The sequence below is a fragment of the Colias eurytheme genome, chromosome 9 (genome assembly GCF_061535395.1).
Source record: "Colias eurytheme isolate Ceu_HAF_F1 chromosome 9, ilColEury1 Martin Lab GWU primary, whole genome shotgun sequence".
In the NCBI taxonomy this organism is placed as follows: Eukaryota; Metazoa; Arthropoda; class Insecta; order Lepidoptera; family Pieridae; genus Colias; species Colias eurytheme.
The window spans coordinates 2,012,789-2,029,576 of NC_142988.1; the positions used below are offsets into that span (position 1 = coordinate 2,012,789).

Here is a 16,788-nt window from a genome sequence, read left to right on the forward strand (position 1 = left end):
GTCTTGGGTGTATTAAATATTGTTAACTGCATTTAATGTGGTGTAAGAAAAGTAAATTATTGTGCAAAATGTCAAGTGTTATGTTTAAAAATAAATATGAATTGTGATGTTCTGCGGCTTTGCTTGGATAGCTCTACGTAGAGACTAGAGTGCCTTGCTACGTAAAATGCAGATATTCTTATGATAGTAAGTTAGATTATACTTTACCTACGTATAGGTACCTAAACCTATACATTCTTATAGATATAATATGATAAAAAAATAATGACGAAATAGAATATCTGAATACCTAAGTGAATTGTAAAATTCTTTCAAATACATAAACCATGCAGATACCCACGTACCAATTTTCAGGATATAGACTCATTATCGGTGACCCGACTAATAACCAAAGTGTAATTACTGTTTTTCTAATATAACTAGGCAGTGCTCTTTTCTATAAGCCGAAATTTTTTAAACGGGAAAATCCCTAAGGTCCTTCGAAGATTCTGTTGCTAAAACACAGCAGTGACACAGAGATGTTTAATTCAATATACGTATCACCATAACTCTGGGAACGTGTAGGGTTTCCCCCCCCCCAAAACTACGCATGTATTCCGTAGTTTTAAATAATGTTATCATTTCAATTACCTTGAACAGTTAACCGCAGATGAATAACTTGACGATCCATTATGTTCATTCGTTCGTAGCCCATTGTAATATTGCTTATATATTCAGGTTCTGTGCATACCCTCATCACATGGTTTGGAGATATGGGGAACGCGACATCGGCTCAAGGTAAGAAAATTTTGTTTTAAAACCGTTAAAAAGTTGTCGTTTATAAATGGTAGTAACATAATTGGTTGAGATAGTAGCGGAGTAAAGTGGGACATGCGGAAGATTGCGAATGTGTACCCGCATCCCGTCTAAAGCAGCGCGCTGGTACACGGTGGGGTTTTAGTCGGTAGGAATCCGACATAACCCACGGCTCCTTCCCCGGGAGCCGTGGGTATCTTAGGCAAGATTTCCCCACTTAAAAAAAAAAAAAAGTAGCGGAGTAAAGTAAGTTTACGTTTTTAGAGTCATAGTGTTATATTTAAATCTGATAAATAGTGTAGGAAAGATTTGAAATGCAATTGTGGAGATGAAAATTTTTGGGATTAAAAATAAGGAAATAATTAAAACAGTTGTAACTACATACAACAATTAATCAAAAATTGTACATACCTACCTACTTAAAATAGCATCGACTGAAGATTCTTGCCCTTATACATAAATAATTGAAATAATATTTATAAAATCGGGGAATCGTTGTAAAATTTCAGATATCATTATTTCAACACTTGATATAAAATTGTTTGCTACGCCGCGTTCACTTGAAACAATAACTCGTAAATTTACAAAAACAATACACCTAAACAGGTTAGAAGCGTGATTAATTTATTACTGTATAAAAGATGTGTTTCACAGCTAGTGCCAAATTACATACCTATTAGGTACATAACGTATATTCTCTAAAACTAGACGATTTTTCCGGCTTCTGGGTAAATGCGCGAAAAAATAATTTTATAATCTAAGCTTTACAAACAGAAAGATCCCAATCCGATACCACGAGTCTCAAGGGGTCACAAAATGTCAGTACTCAGTAACTTAAAAATTGAAACTATCGATCGAACTATACTTTATCAAAAGGGAATAAGAGCTATTTTACTAACAGAAAATGAGCCTGCGCCGGCGCCAGGCCCAGCCAAGACCCATGAGAGCCTGGGCAAGTTCTACGCGGCGGAGATCGAAGAATTGCGACAGAAACCATGCTGCAGGAACTTCTTGAAGATACTCTTCGTGATTTTGGGCCTTATTACTATTGTAAGAAAGTTAAAGTCATAGTTTATCAGAAATATTTTTCAGTATAAAAGAAAGTTTGAGTAAATTACATAGGGAATCTTTCTATCTTTTGTAAAGTCTTTTGTATCTATCTTTTGTAAAATTTAACGTGAAGACTGTATACTAAGATTCTTATGGACTATGGGGTGAATATACATATTTTCACTTCCGTGTATTTGTCTGATTTTATTTACGAGCAGCAAAAAGGTTGCTAACCTATCTATATTGTCTTTTGCAAATTATTATATTAGGTACCTAAGGTATTAGGTTGCAATGAAGTATTATTCATTTCTCCCTTAAATAATATCTAGTTTAAAAAAACTAAAAAACACGCTTTTAGTTCGGTTTTCTATAAAAAGCGTGTTTTTTATTTTTTTTAAACTATTATTTATTTTATCAAATTAGTGTATTGTCATCGGTCCTCAATAAATCTACAAAGTTTGAACGAAATCTGGCCGTTTAAAGTGGGTCAAAATCGCGCCCAAAGAAGTCGGTTACAAACATACAAACATACAGGTGAAGCTAATATAAAGCGTGTAAAAATCTTTACTCTTGTTCTACATAATCCATATTATATGGCTAGTTATACAATATGACATTCTTCGACTATTTCCAGATACAATCAATAGTAGTAATAGCTGTGACCATAGCCTCTGCGATAGCCTCGAAGATCTTCAGCAAGGAACAGTCAGGTCGGCTGGTGGCGATGATCATCCTGGCTGTTACAGCAGCGATCACTATATCCATGGTCATCTATGCTATTATAGCGGTATTTAAGAATAAGAAGAAGCCCTTGCATGCGGTAAGATTTAATATTGTTTTGTGGATAAGTTTTTAACGTAGATCGTAATAAGATAGGACCAAAAGCTGACTTCTTGTTGTTGGTAGGTAGTTGGTTGTTGTTCTTAGCACTTTAAAACTGCAATAATAAACAGCAATAATTTGAAATTTTATCTTATAAGTAAAATACATAAGAAAAATTACGACATATTCCTTTATGAATCCTTCAAAGCTTTTTATGTTCTACTATTTCTTTAGACTTCAGTTCAGCTATCAGTTCATCAGAAAATTACGAGCACTCGAAAAATCGGTAAAATGTAAATCGCACTTTTATCGCCACTCGACTTTCCCCTTATTTACATGTTAACATGAAATCTGTGTCCAACAAAGAAAACCAAGGTCATTAACACCGAACACGTTACCTTGAGGTCTGTGAAGTCAAACGAACTTGCTTTTATTGGCATATCACGCGACGAAAGGCTACCTGGCTAATTGTTGAATTTCAAATGGAAAAACTATTTAGATTTTATTATTGAGGTACTAATTCCGGCGTTCGACATTGACGTCCTGCCTTTATTTTCTGGTTGTAACTATTGTCCAATAGTGATAATACAGGCTAACTAGTTCAATAAATAAATGCTTTTCATGCTGTATTTTAATATTTATAAGTTTTCCTTCCCACGCGATCGATAGGTGGTTCAAAACTTTTCAATTGTGACGGGCTTTTGATTTTTGGAAATTTGATTTTTGTAATGTTTAGGTTAGGATAGATACACGTAATTATAGTCTCAACACTTTAAAATAATCATAAGATATGAAAATATGATTGGAAAATTCAAAAATTACGAACAACTAAAATAGTTGAACTGTGAAACTAATCACATTTTCCTCACAGACAGCGGCCGTAATGCTCATAATGTCGATAATACAAGCTGTGATCCTGGGTGTATGCGTCCGTGTCTCACCAGAGGACGAGATTCTGCTCAACCGGTCGCTGGTGGAGTCCTTCCGTCTGGCCAGGGAGGATAACCCTCGGCACGTGAAGATCTGGGCCACTATGCAAAGCGATGTAGGTTTTGTGGTTTTTATAATAGATGCTAATGACTTGAAGGGTTTTTAAGAACGATAGTCGGAAGATGGTGAGCTCTAAAATGCTGGTATAAAATAAAATTAGTCAGAAAATGAACTCTAAGATGCTGTTCGTTACTTCGTTTGCAGACCTTGATTGTGTAAACGTATGAGCATACGCGGTTACATTATTTTCAATTATAATAATCACATCAAATATGTTTTGATATAATATGGAGATCGAGTAAGTACAGTCTATCAATGCTTTTCGATTATTTTTGTTTACCTAAGAATGTACAATGATTTGACTAAAATAGATTATTAAACACAAAACTTTTGAAGTGAATGCCGGTTCATTTCAAGCAGTTTTCCTATAAAGAGCTAAACTTAAATATGCTATAGAAGTTAGCGTTTTTTGCGGCACTCTATTTCACTTGACATGAAATACAATTACCTACTTACATTTTTTGATTTACCCTGCAGAATTTAAGCCACAGTTTACTAACCTAATTCCTAGCTAGGCCATATTATTATTTATATTAATTTTTTTCCATTATAGCTTAATTGTTGCGGCGTGTACAGTGCAGATGACTACCGAATTCGGAACATTCCCAGTTACTTCGCACCAGACATACCCATATCGTGTTGCCCAGGGTACGACCCGAAGAGATCCGAGCTGGTGCAAGAGCGAGAGAGGGAGAGCTGTAAAGCGAGACGGGAATATTATGAGGCGGGGTGTAAGAGCCCTATGATGGAAATGTTCAAGTTTGGATGTACTATGGTTTTGGTGAACGCTAGTTTATTGATTTTGAGCAAGGTTAGTCATTCAGAAAGTATACATATAGTATGTAAATACTTTACTTACCTACTTAGAATCGTTTTGTAGTATTATTTCTGTAGCTAACTTGAATAAATAGATAAACGCATCGGTAGATTTGTTGAAGATTTTATTTCAGATGGAATGTACCTGTTTAGAAATCGATTGAATAATAATTACTTAGTTACCTATCTAAATACGATAAGATCGGATACCTAGGTTGTTAAAAATTTCGATTCATAATAATTTATTGAGCTCCGTCACGCTGGAACCCGCTTTAAAAAAAACCTTACTTTTTTTCAGCCTATTTTACCTACAAACGATGCTAATAAATGTAGTATAGGTCAATTTTTTGTAGTCTTATTAGTTACTTAGAAAACATCATTGATATCGTTCGAAGTATAAAATATAAATAATAGCGTGTTGATTAGTTTTGGAATGGGTTCCAAATTGATTGTAGTTTATTGTAGTGGCAAGAAAATTCTTTATTTGCGTTGTTTTATCTCAAATTATTGCAAGAAGGTCACAATAACAAAATTTTAAAAAATAAATAATACTTGTTCAAAAACTACAAACGATGCTAATAAATGTAGTATAGGTCAATTTTTTGTAGTCTTATTAGTTACTTAGAAAACATCATTGATATCGTTCGAAGTAAAAAATATAAATAATAGCGTGTTGATTAGTTTGGAATGGGTTCCAAATTGATTGTAGTTTATTGTAGTGACAAGAAAATTCTTTATTTGCGTTGTTTTATCTCAAATTATTGCAAGGTCACAATAACAAAATTTAAAAAAATAAATAACACTTGTTCAAAAACTACAAACGATGCTAATAAATGTAGTATAGGTCAATTTTTTGTAGTCTTATTAGTTACTTAGAAAACATCATTGATATCGTTCGAAGTAAAAAATATAAATAATAGCGTGTTGATTAGTTTTGGAATGGGTTCCAAATTGATTGTAGTTTATTGTAGTGGCAAGAAAATTCGTTATTTGCGTTGTTTTATCTGAAATAATTGCAAGAAGGTCACAATAACAAGCAATTTTTTGTAGTCTTATTAGTTACTTAGAAAACATCATTGATATCGTTCGAAGTAAAAAATATAAATAATAGCGTGTTGATTAGTTTTGGAATGGGTTCCAAATTGATTGTAGTTTATTGTAGTGGTAAGAAAATTCTTTATTTGCGTTGTTTTATCTCAAATTATTGCAAGAAGGTCACAATAACAAGATTTTAAAAAATAAATAACACTTGTTCAAAAACTACAAACGATGCCAATAAATGTAGTATAGGTCAATTTTTTGTAGTCTTTTTAGTTACTTAGAAAACATCATTGATATCGTTCGAAGTAAAAAATATAAATAATAGCGTGTTGATTAGTTTTGGAATGGGTTCCAAATTGATTGTAGTTTATTGTAGTGGCAAGAAAATTCTTTATTTGCGTTGTTTTATCTCAAATTATTGCAAGAAGGTCACAATAACAAGATTTTAAAAAATAAATAACACTTGTTCAAAAACTACAAACGATGCCAATAAATGTAGTATAGGTCAATTTTTTGTAGTCTTATTAGTTACTTAGAAAACATCATTGATATCGTTCGAAGTAAAAAATATAAATAATAGCGTGTTGATTAGTTTTGGAATGGGTTCCAAATTGATTGTAGTTTATTGTAGTGGCAAGAAAATTCTTTATTTGCGTTGTTTTATCTCAAATTATTGCAAGAAGGTCACAATAACAAGATTTTAAAAAATAAATAACACTTGTTCAAAAACTACAAACGATGCCAATAAATGTAGTATAGGTCAATTTTTTGTAGTCTTATTAGTTACTTAGAAAACATCATTGATATCGTTCGAAGTAAAAAATATAAATAATAGCGTGTTGATTAGTTTTGGAATGGGTTCCAAATTGATTGTAGTTTATTGTAGCGGCAAGAAAATTTTTTATTTGCGTTGTTTTATCTCAAATTATTGCAAGAAGGTCACAATAACAAGATTTAAAAAAATAAATAACACTTGTTCAAAAACTACAAACGATGCCAATAAATGTAGTATAGGTCAATTTTTTGTAGTCTTATTAGTTACTTAGAAAACATCATTGATATCGTTCGAAGTAAAAAATATAAATAATAGCGTGTTGATTAGTTTTGGAATGGGTTCCAAATTGATTGTAGTTTATTGTAGTGGCAAGAAAATTCTTTATTTGCGTTGTTTTATCTCAAATTATTGCAAGAAGGTCACAATAACAAGATTTTAAAAAATAAATAACACTTGTTCAAAAACTACAAACGATGCCAATAAATGTAGTATAGGTCAATTTTTTGTAGTCTTATTAGTTACTTAGAAAACATCATTGATATCGTTCGAAGTAAAAAATATAAATAATAGCGTGTTGATTAGTTTTGGAATGGGTTCCAAATTGATTGTAGTTTATTGTAGTGGTAAGAAAATTCTTTATTTGCGTTGTTTTATCTCAAATTATTGCAAGAAGGTCACAATAACAAGATTTTAAAAAATAAATAACACTTGTTCAAAAACTACAAACGATGCCAATAAATGTAGTATAGGTCAATTTTTTGTAGTCTTTTTAGTTACTTAGAAAACATCATTGATATCGTTCGAAGTAAAAAATATAAATAATAGCGTGTTGATTAGTTTTGGAATGGGTTCCAAATTGATTGTAGTTTATTGTAGTGGCAAGAAAATTCTTTATTTGCGTTGTTTTATCTCAAATTATTGCAAGAAGGTCACAATAACAAGATTTTAAAAAATAAATAACACTTGTTCAAAAACTACAAACGATGCCAATAAATGTAGTATAGGTCAATTTTTTGTAGTCTTATTAGTTACTTAGAAAACATCATTGATATCGTTCGAAGTAAAAAATATAAATAATAGCGTGTTGATTAGTTTTGGAATGGGTTCCAAATTGATTGTAGTTTATTGTAGTGGCAAGAAAATTCTTTATTTGCGTTGTTTTATCTCAAATTATTGCAAGAAGGTCACAATAACAAGATTTTAAAAAATAAATAACACTTGTTCAAAAACTACAAACGATGCCAATAAATGTAGTATAGGTCAATTTTTTGTAGTCTCATTAGTTACTTAGAAAACATCATTGATATCGTTCGAAGTAAAAAATATAAATAATAGCGTGTTGATTAGTTTTGGAATGGGTTCCAAATTGATTGTAGTTTATTGTAGCGGCAAGAAAATTTTTTATTTGCGTTGTTTTATCTCAAATTATTGCAAGAAGGTCACAATAACAAGATTTAAAAAAATAAATAACACTTGTTCAAAAACTACAAACGATGCCAATAAATGTAGTATAGGTCAATTTTTTGTAGTCTTATTAGTTACTTAGAAAACGTCATTGATATCGTTCGAAGTAAAAAATATAAATAATAGCGTGTTGATTAGTTTTGGAATGGGTTCCAAATTGATTGTAGTTTATTGTAGTGGCAAGAAAATTCTTTATTTGCGTTGTTTTATCTCAAATTATTGCAAGAAGGTCACAATAACAAGATTTTAAAAAATAAATAACACTTGTTCAAAAACTACAAACGATGCCAATAAATGTAGTATAGGTCAATTTTTTGTAGTCTTATTAGTTACTTAGAAAACATCATTGATATCGTTCGAAGTAAAAAATATAAATAATAGCGTGTTGATTAGTTTTGGAATGGGTTCCAAATTGATTGTAGTTTATTGTAGTGGCAAGAAAATTTTTTATTTGCGTTGTTTTATCTCAAATTATTGCAAGAAGGTCACAATAACAAGATTTAAAAAAATAAATAACACTTGTTCAAAAACTACAAACAATGTAGTTGATTGTAGCTAAACTCATATGTTTGTAGTGGCTGCTGAACCCCTGTAAGCAATAAAAAACAAAAAATTTAGTGTTCAATAAGTTAATATATTCAAAACAATTATGAGCCTTGGATTTCGTGTCGTTTGTAGTTTTAGAAAAAAAAATATTCATGCTCATACATACATCTTCGCACACGTGCGTGTTTGTGTATGCGTGTGGGAGTTTCGTAATTTAGTGTACATTAAATTGCACATGATATATGTTAAAAAAAAAAGAGTTGGATATCTTTAATGTTCAGTAGTTTGCTGTTCAATGTTACAAATTCACTTAATAATCCGAAACTGCTGAGACGACAAAAGTAATTAAAATGAAATAATGGATAAATTCCATCCGAAACGAAAAAAAACTCAAAATAGTGCAATATAAAAAATTGGAATTAATATTGTCATTTATCGTTTATTGTAGTATTTGTAAAATAATTTATCCTCTAAAATAACTTCAAGAAAAATCAGATAAAACTAGCCAAATTGTAGTGGTATAATAAAATGACACTGGCATAAAAACTACAAACGATATGAACAATTGTCACAGTACCTTTATATTTGTATCTTACAAGTATGTGCTGTTTTTCGTATTAAAAAATAATGACAGCCAACTATACACGGACTTTCGTAAGTATTGAAAACTTGAGCTGCAAATGAGTTGAATTTTTAATTATAATTTCTGAAAGTGTAAATCTTTTTGATAATTGAAAATTGTTAATCAATAATCAGAGGGTAATTGTTAGTATTTTTAACAACAGCTACGATACAGTTGAAGGATCGTATACTACAAACGATTTTATAAACTGTAGAGCTTTTTGAAGACTAAAAATTGGTTCATCGAAAGCCTTATACTGCGTTTATAGTGATTCAAGAGCAAAAAAATATTTGGGACAACAATAAATGGGAACTTCATGACGGAATCTCCAGCAGCTCTAAGAAAAAAGTAGTGTCTAAAAAAGATTTAATGAAGAAAAAAACAATACATATGCTATTTTATGTAATAAAATAATCATAAATATTTATATGCAATTACAAGAGTGATATGTGATATAACTTAGTACTACTATTTGTTATTTTTTTAAAATTTCAACTAATAATAAAATCGTTTGTAGTTTTTGAACAAGTGTTATTTATTTTTTAAAATCTCGTTATTGTGACCTTCTTGCAATAATTTGAGATAAAACAACGCAAATAAAGAATTTTCTTGCCACTACAATAAACTACAATCAATTTGGAACCCATTCCAAAACTAATCAACACGCTATTATTTATATTTTTTACTTCGAACGATATCAATGATGTTTTCTAAGTAACTAATAAGACTACAAAAAATTGACCTATACTACATTTATTGGCATCGTTTGTGGTTTTTGAACAAGTGTTATTTATTTTTTAAAATCTCGTTATTGTGACCTTCTTGCAATAATTTGAGATAAAACAACGCAAATAAAGAATTTTCTTGCCACTACAATAAATTACAATCAATTTGGAACCCATTCCAAAACTAATCAACACGCTATTATTTATATTTTTTACTTCGAACGATATCAATGATGTTTTCTAAGTAACTAATAAGACTACAAAAAATTGACCTATACTACATTTATTGGCATCGTTTGTAGTTTTTGAACAAGTGTTATTTATTTTTTTAAATCTTGTTATTGTGACCTTCTTGCAATAATTTGAGATAAAACAACGCAAATAAAGAATTTTCTTGCCACTACAATAAACTACAATCAATTTGGAACCCATTCCAAAACTAATCAACACGCTATTATTTATATTTTTTACTTCGAACGATATCAATGATGTTTTCTAAGTAACTAATAAGACTACAAAAAATTGACCTATACTACATTTATTGGCATCGTTTGTAGTTTTTAACAAGTGTTATTTATTTTTTAAAATCTTGTTATTGTGACCTTCTTGCAATAATTTGAGATAAAACAACGCAAATAAAGAATTTTCTTGCCACTACAATAAATTACAATCAATTTGGAACCCATTCCAAAACTAATCAACACGCTATTATTTATATTTTTTACTTCGAACGATATCAATGATGTTTTCTAAGTAACTAATAAGACTACAAAAAATTGACCTATACTACATTTATTGGCATCGTTTGTAGTTTTTGAACAAGTGTTATTTATTTTTTTAAATCTTGTTATTGTGACCTTCTTGCAATAATTTGAGATAAAACAACGCAAATAAAGAATTTTCTTGCCACTACAATAAACTACAATCAATTTGGAACCCATTCCAAAACTAATCAACACGCTATTATTTATATTTTTTACTTCGAACGATATCAATGATGTTTTCTAAGTAACTAATAAGACTACAAAAAATTGACCTATACTACATTTATTGGCATCGTTTGTAGTTTTTGAACAAGTGTTATTTATTTTTTTAAATCTTGTTATTGTGACCTTCTTGCAATAATTTGAGATAAAACAACGCAAATAAAAAATTTTCTTGCCACTACAATAAACTACAATCAATTTGGAACCCATTCCAAAACTAATCAACACGCTATTATTTATATTTTTTACTTCGAACGATATCAATGATGTTTTCTAAGTAACTAATAAGACTACAAAAAATTGACCTATACTACATTTATTGGCATCGTTTGTAGTTTTTGAACAAGTGTTATTTATTTTTTTTAATCTTGTTATTGTGACCTTCTTGCAATAATTTGAGATAAAACAACGCAAATAAAGAATTTTCTTGCCACTACAATAAACTACAATCAATTTGGAACCCATTCCAAAACTAATCAACACGCTATTATTTATATTTTTTACTTCGAACGATATCAATGATGTTTTCTAAGTAACTAATAAGACTACAAAAAATTGACCTATACTACATTTATTGGCATCGTTTGTAGTTTTTGAACAAGTGTTATTTATTTTTTAAAATCTTGTTATTGTGACCTTCTTGCAATAATTTGAGATAAAACAACGCAAATAAAGAATTTTCTTGCCACTACAATAAACTACAATCAATTTGGAACCCATTCCAAAACTAATCAACACGCTATTATTTATATTTTTTACTTCGAACGATATCAATGATGTTTTCTAAGTAACTAATAAGACTACAAAAAATTGACCTATACTACATTTATTAGCATCGTTTGTAGGTAAAATAGGCTGAAAAAAAGTAAGGTTTTTTTTAAAGCGGGTTCCAGCGTGACGGAGCTAATTTATTGTTCTGAATATTGAAATATACCTACTGCCTAATAATAATTAATGTCGTAAATCGTAATCTCATCATTCAATATTATATACCGAGATACCCTTTAAATTTCTAATGTTAAACAAAACAGTAGGTACGTAATATACAAATAGAAATAAATAAATAACATGTCTTATTTTTTTTTTCAGCTTCTCCTAGCATTGGTTGCACTTTTATTACTGAGACAGAAGCCCAAAGAAGAGCAACAGCTAACAGTAGTTACAGCCCCGACACCCATGCCACGAGCCTCACTCAGCCAAGGGAAAACAAAATCCATCAGTACTTCCAACGCTTTATAATAGTTATTATTCTTAATTTTACAAAAATAAAACACCAAATACTTCACCAAACAGTTCAAAAGGAAAACGCTAGATGGCGCTTAAATAAATTGGCTGCTAAGTTATCTTTATTACGAACTAGATGGCGCTAAAACAAAATATTATTACATTAAACTAAACACAGATGGCGCGGAAAACAAAATATTATTTTACTGAACTGAACAGAGATGGCGCTTATTTAAATGTAGAGCTAAGCATAAATTTCATAAAGTTTTTACATAAAGGAACCAGATGGCGTTGAAATCAATTGTTATGAATATTGAAGAATTTGTACAAAAATAATAATTAAAAATAATAACTCCAAGGATCTCAACATGGACAATAATAATTATAAGTAAGGACTAACGACTTATTATTATGTAATATTTTATTTATTGAAGCATGTTAATGTAGGAAATATAAGTAATAAGGTATGAAGTAAACGACATTGAGACTAAATTAGCTTTTGTTTATTTATCCTTGATATTTATTTTTTTAAATCCATATTATAAATTTATAATGTAGGTAATTATATTTTATGAAAATGCATTTACTTATATGAAGAGCTGACCATAATATTATAATTTTTTGTGTTGTTCTGCTGTATTGTTGTAAAATTTATATCAGTTGAAAAAAAAAATATTTACTTCAAGAGGAGAAAAAAATAAGCAATATTAGGTATTTTTATTGAGTAAGAGATAACTTAATTATTTATATTATAAAATTCTGAATACATGTATGTAGCATCGGTGGTTCAGTGGTAGAATGCTCGCCTGCCACGCGGGCGGCCCGGGTTCGATTCCCGGCCGATGCAAGAACCTTTTTGGATATTTTTTTTTAACTTATTTACTTGACTATTTTAAATAAAAAAATATTTATTTTAATAAATCCTAAAAAACACATCAAATCGCTCAAATTAAAATAGCATTAAAAATTTAATCATAGTACGTCCATAAAAAATTTAATTTAAGTGAATTATTAATTATTATTGTATCTTTTAATTAAACAAACTAATTCAAGCAGAAAATGAGTACAGCTAATGTGTAGCCATTATGTTCACGAGAGTCGGTTATTTCTGTTTAAATATTATTTTTATTTACTGGAACAAGGTGAATGCTGGTACGTATAATCTGTATTTAAAAACATTGATACATTTTTTTTATAAAATGTGTAAGTATAAAGGTAGTTAGCCGCAGATAATATAATACTATGTTAATTGTTATAGCTTAGTTTAAAAAAAAAGTAAATGTCCAAAGTTCAGGTAAAAACTGCTCAACTACTTTTTTCTAATTCTAAAAGACGGGAGAAAATAAAATATTAGAACTATTTTTCTTATAGTCAGAACTTTATTAAAATTGTCAAAATACACTCAGAAAAAATGTTAAAAATTTTCCATAACTACCTATACTCATAGAACACCATCCACTATTTCTTAAGGATATTCAAACACCTCCTATTGCAGTACCTCCAGACTACTGCCTCCATAATCTAAATACAAGCGACTGCAAGGGAACTCCTACACCAGTATTTTACTACTACAAGCCAGGCTCCAGATGCGAGCTAGGCATTTGGAGAGGATGTCCCACTTATAATAAATTCGATGATGAATACCTCTGTTCTCATAACTGCGTCTTTAAATTCATTCAAGCCACGACAGAAGATAATTTGATTGATACTACAGGTAATTTGAGCTATGATAAAGAGAACAAAATAAACCTCTTTGTTGCCACATTTGTAAATATTTCATATGAGACCAAATAAAATTGCGTCAGCGTATTTTTATTGATCTCTCTAATTCGATATTGATTAACGATAAATTAGAAACAGACAAAGAGAAAGTTCAACGTGACGAATAATTATTGTGACAGTTACTTACAAAACTACAACACTTTCATTGAAATATTTTCAGGCTTTTGTTGTAGATATATTATTTTCTCTGTGTTCTGATTCCTTGTAAACACTCAAAAAATATGTCTGTACGTGCCCTAACTACCTGTAAATTATAAACATAATGTTTCAGACCAATGTTCCAAAACAATAACTGAAAACAAATGCAAGGACAATAAACAGAATATAGCCTACACTTACAAGAATGAAGACCAGGATTGTACTCCAATCGTATGGGGTGACTGCAAATACCCAAACATATTCAAAGAGAAACAAGCTTGTATAGACGCCTGCGTTACAAATTGGCGAGATGACATGAACAAACTTGATGAAGCAGAAGTGAAGGAAATAGACAAGTTACTAGTTGAATATCTATCTAATAATGTCACGGAAACAACCAAGAATAAACGTTTGAAATTGACGGAAGATTTACCTGTGACGACGTTAACAACACCAATGATACCTTCGAATACAACTGAAGTAGTGAATGTTACTGAACTAGTAACTGTGACTGAAGTAGCTTCGACAACAGCTATTCATATAACAGAAGAGAGTGTAACTGATGTTATTACAAGTACTAGAGGACCGAAAGGGCCAGCTCGAGAAGTTGAATTGCCGTAATAGAAAAAAGCGTAGTTCGTTGAATACGTTTCTTTTCTTTTATATGTCCTTTTATTATAATTAATAGGTATGTGTGATATATACAGCCATACTGTTTTTTAACTAAGCTAATAATTTATAAAGTTGGTTTAAATATTTTTTTCAGACTAAGGGTTGCTTGTTGAATACTATATGCGTCAAATTGCACATACATACCTTCTTTTCTTTCTCTATTATTTTTTCTGTGTCAACAACCATAGCGATGGCGGGAAACGTTACCCAATCATCAATTTAGTTGGATTAGACTATTAAAAATGTCTCCATTGATTTATTAGCAATACCAATCCCATATCTGTAATATATACTTATGTCCGATCGCAGTATTATGCTGTCAATTATATTGAATATCAAAACTGTTATCTGTTCGTGGATCTTATCATCATTGACAGTTGTATACGATTTAATATTGCTCCAGATTCTCTGGTACATGAAATACCCTGACTTTCTCTTATTTTATGGGTTTTATTGATCGTTATTTGGCTTTTTATATCTGCAACAATATCGGGTGTCATCATATTTTTATGGTTTTGGGTATAAGCGGAAAATATAACCAGCAAATTAATTGTATTTTTATTCGCTTGGGTTCATAGGTTTTCTTCCATCGGTATAATAAATAGTACCTATATCGGTAAATGTTTTTATCTATATTAATGTAGTGATTCTCATTAACCCCCAGTGATGGAAAAGATGTATTCACGTATACTTGTTCATAGTTTTCTTAACAGTAAGTACGTATTAATGTTCAAGCAGTGTGGTGATAGGAAAGCGTGACCGGCCTGTATGCTCTGCTGGCTGTGCGTATGTAAACATTGTGTATAATTATTATGTTTATATGCATTAGCTAATTATTTCAATGTACAAAAAAGATTTAAATATGTATGGTTGTGCATTGTGCAAAATGGAGATGTTTGTTGATAAAATTTTGGAGAAAAAAAAATTCAAGTGAGATTAAAGTTAAATTTTGGGGGTTTGAAATAATAATGTTTAAAAGAAATAATGATTTAGATGGAAAAAGTAAAAAGGTTACTGCATCGGCCGGGAATCGAACCCGGGCCGCCCGCGTGGCAGGCGAGCATTCTACCACTGAACCACCGATGCTACGCATAATCTTCTGAAATAGAAGTACAATTTTTACACCTAGCTTATTTTTTAAAGAAATTGGTTCAATTTATACTATTGTAATAATATTTATACATTGAGATTTATTTCGTGTTACCTACTAACAGGCTACAGCTGAAGATTCGTTATCTTAAACATTTTACATAAGTATAGATTCGAACCTTAATTCGAACTTTTATCTATTTGCTCTATTGTTTTAATTTTCACACCAAGATTAATGAACATTTATTATTTGCTTGAAAATGTTGATATCTATAGAGAATGCATGGAAAAGCTCTTAGTAGTTATTGAAGATAGTGTAGCGTACCTAAACGCAACTCAAAGGTACCTTATGAAAAAAATGTTGTGTGGTTTTATGAAACCACGGTAAAAGTGAAACTGTTCGAACGGTTCCGAACACTGCTTTGTGTAGCGCATGTCGCGTGACGGTCGGCTGCCGAGTAGGTATACCTACTCGGCAGCCGCGATACACGCGACATGCGCTACACAGACCAAAAAGTTTGAGACGATGTAATAAAAGTTTCACTTTAAAAATATTTTACGCATTTCAAACAATCCGCTTAAAATTAGACGTGTACTAGAAACGAATTTTTCACTTGTGTACATAATATTTCAATTGTTTTTCATGTGTTTGTACACGTGCAGCTCTGGAATATTTTTGACATAGTTATATAGTCGTGGTGTAGGTATCTACAGCTAAAGTAATTGTAGAGGCTCTATTTACGATCAATCTCTATTATTGTACATAATTTTACATAATATTTCATTGTTGACAATATGCCGTAGTCCAGTCCTTTTGAAAATGTTTAACAAGATAACGGAAACAAATAAAAATGAAATGCCCTAGAAGAGAAACGAACGCATTTTTTTATAATTTCACGATGACAATTATTATACGGAGATTTACAACTATGAAACTACATAGATCTGTTTTGTTAACAAATCGTACTAAATATGCGTACCTATACTACACAATATAATAGATATACTGTCACATACTGTGAAAAAATATATAAACTACTAGCGGTCAGCCCCGGCTTCGCCCGTGGTTACATATATACGCTTTCTCTACATAAGAACCATCCTCGTACTTCAAGGAAAAAGAATTATCGAAATCGGTCCACCCGTTTACGCGTGATGCCGTCCCAACGCGAAACGGGTTCGGGGTTTCAA

The 16,788-nt window shown here is 30.7% G+C and overlaps 2 protein-coding genes and 2 non-coding genes across 4 annotated transcripts; 3 read left to right on the forward strand and 1 right to left on the reverse strand.

The window, feature by feature from the left end:
* Positions 1-12,346, forward strand: LOC149905633 (uncharacterized). The gene is made up of 7 exons (XM_090105773.1): positions 1-186; positions 718-777; positions 1,697-1,845; positions 2,480-2,665; positions 3,539-3,712; positions 4,271-4,528; positions 11,782-12,346. Exons 2-7 carry the CDS (start codon positions 753-755, stop codon positions 11,929-11,931), a joined length of 942 nt encoding a protein of 313 aa, XP_089961899.1. The 5' UTR covers positions 1-186; positions 718-752; the 3' UTR covers positions 11,932-12,346.
* Positions 12,347-12,692: 346 nt separating this feature from the next.
* TRNAG-GCC (transfer RNA glycine (anticodon GCC)) lies at positions 12,693-12,763 on the forward strand. The gene has a single exon. It is a non-coding gene; the product is annotated as a tRNA-Gly (tRNA).
* A 352-nt stretch (positions 12,764-13,115) lies between these two features.
* LOC149905635 (uncharacterized) lies at positions 13,116-14,457 on the forward strand. Its single transcript, XM_090105292.1, has 3 exons — positions 13,116-13,119; positions 13,412-13,630; positions 13,970-14,457. The coding sequence occupies exons 1-3, from the start codon at positions 13,116-13,118 to the stop codon at positions 14,455-14,457; spliced, it is 711 nt and encodes a 236-aa protein (XP_089961418.1).
* Positions 14,458-15,523: 1,066 nt separating this feature from the next.
* TRNAG-GCC (transfer RNA glycine (anticodon GCC)) lies at positions 15,524-15,594 on the reverse strand. Its single transcript has one exon. It is a non-coding gene; the product is annotated as a tRNA-Gly (tRNA).
* Between the last annotated feature and the right edge of the window lie 1,194 nt (positions 15,595-16,788).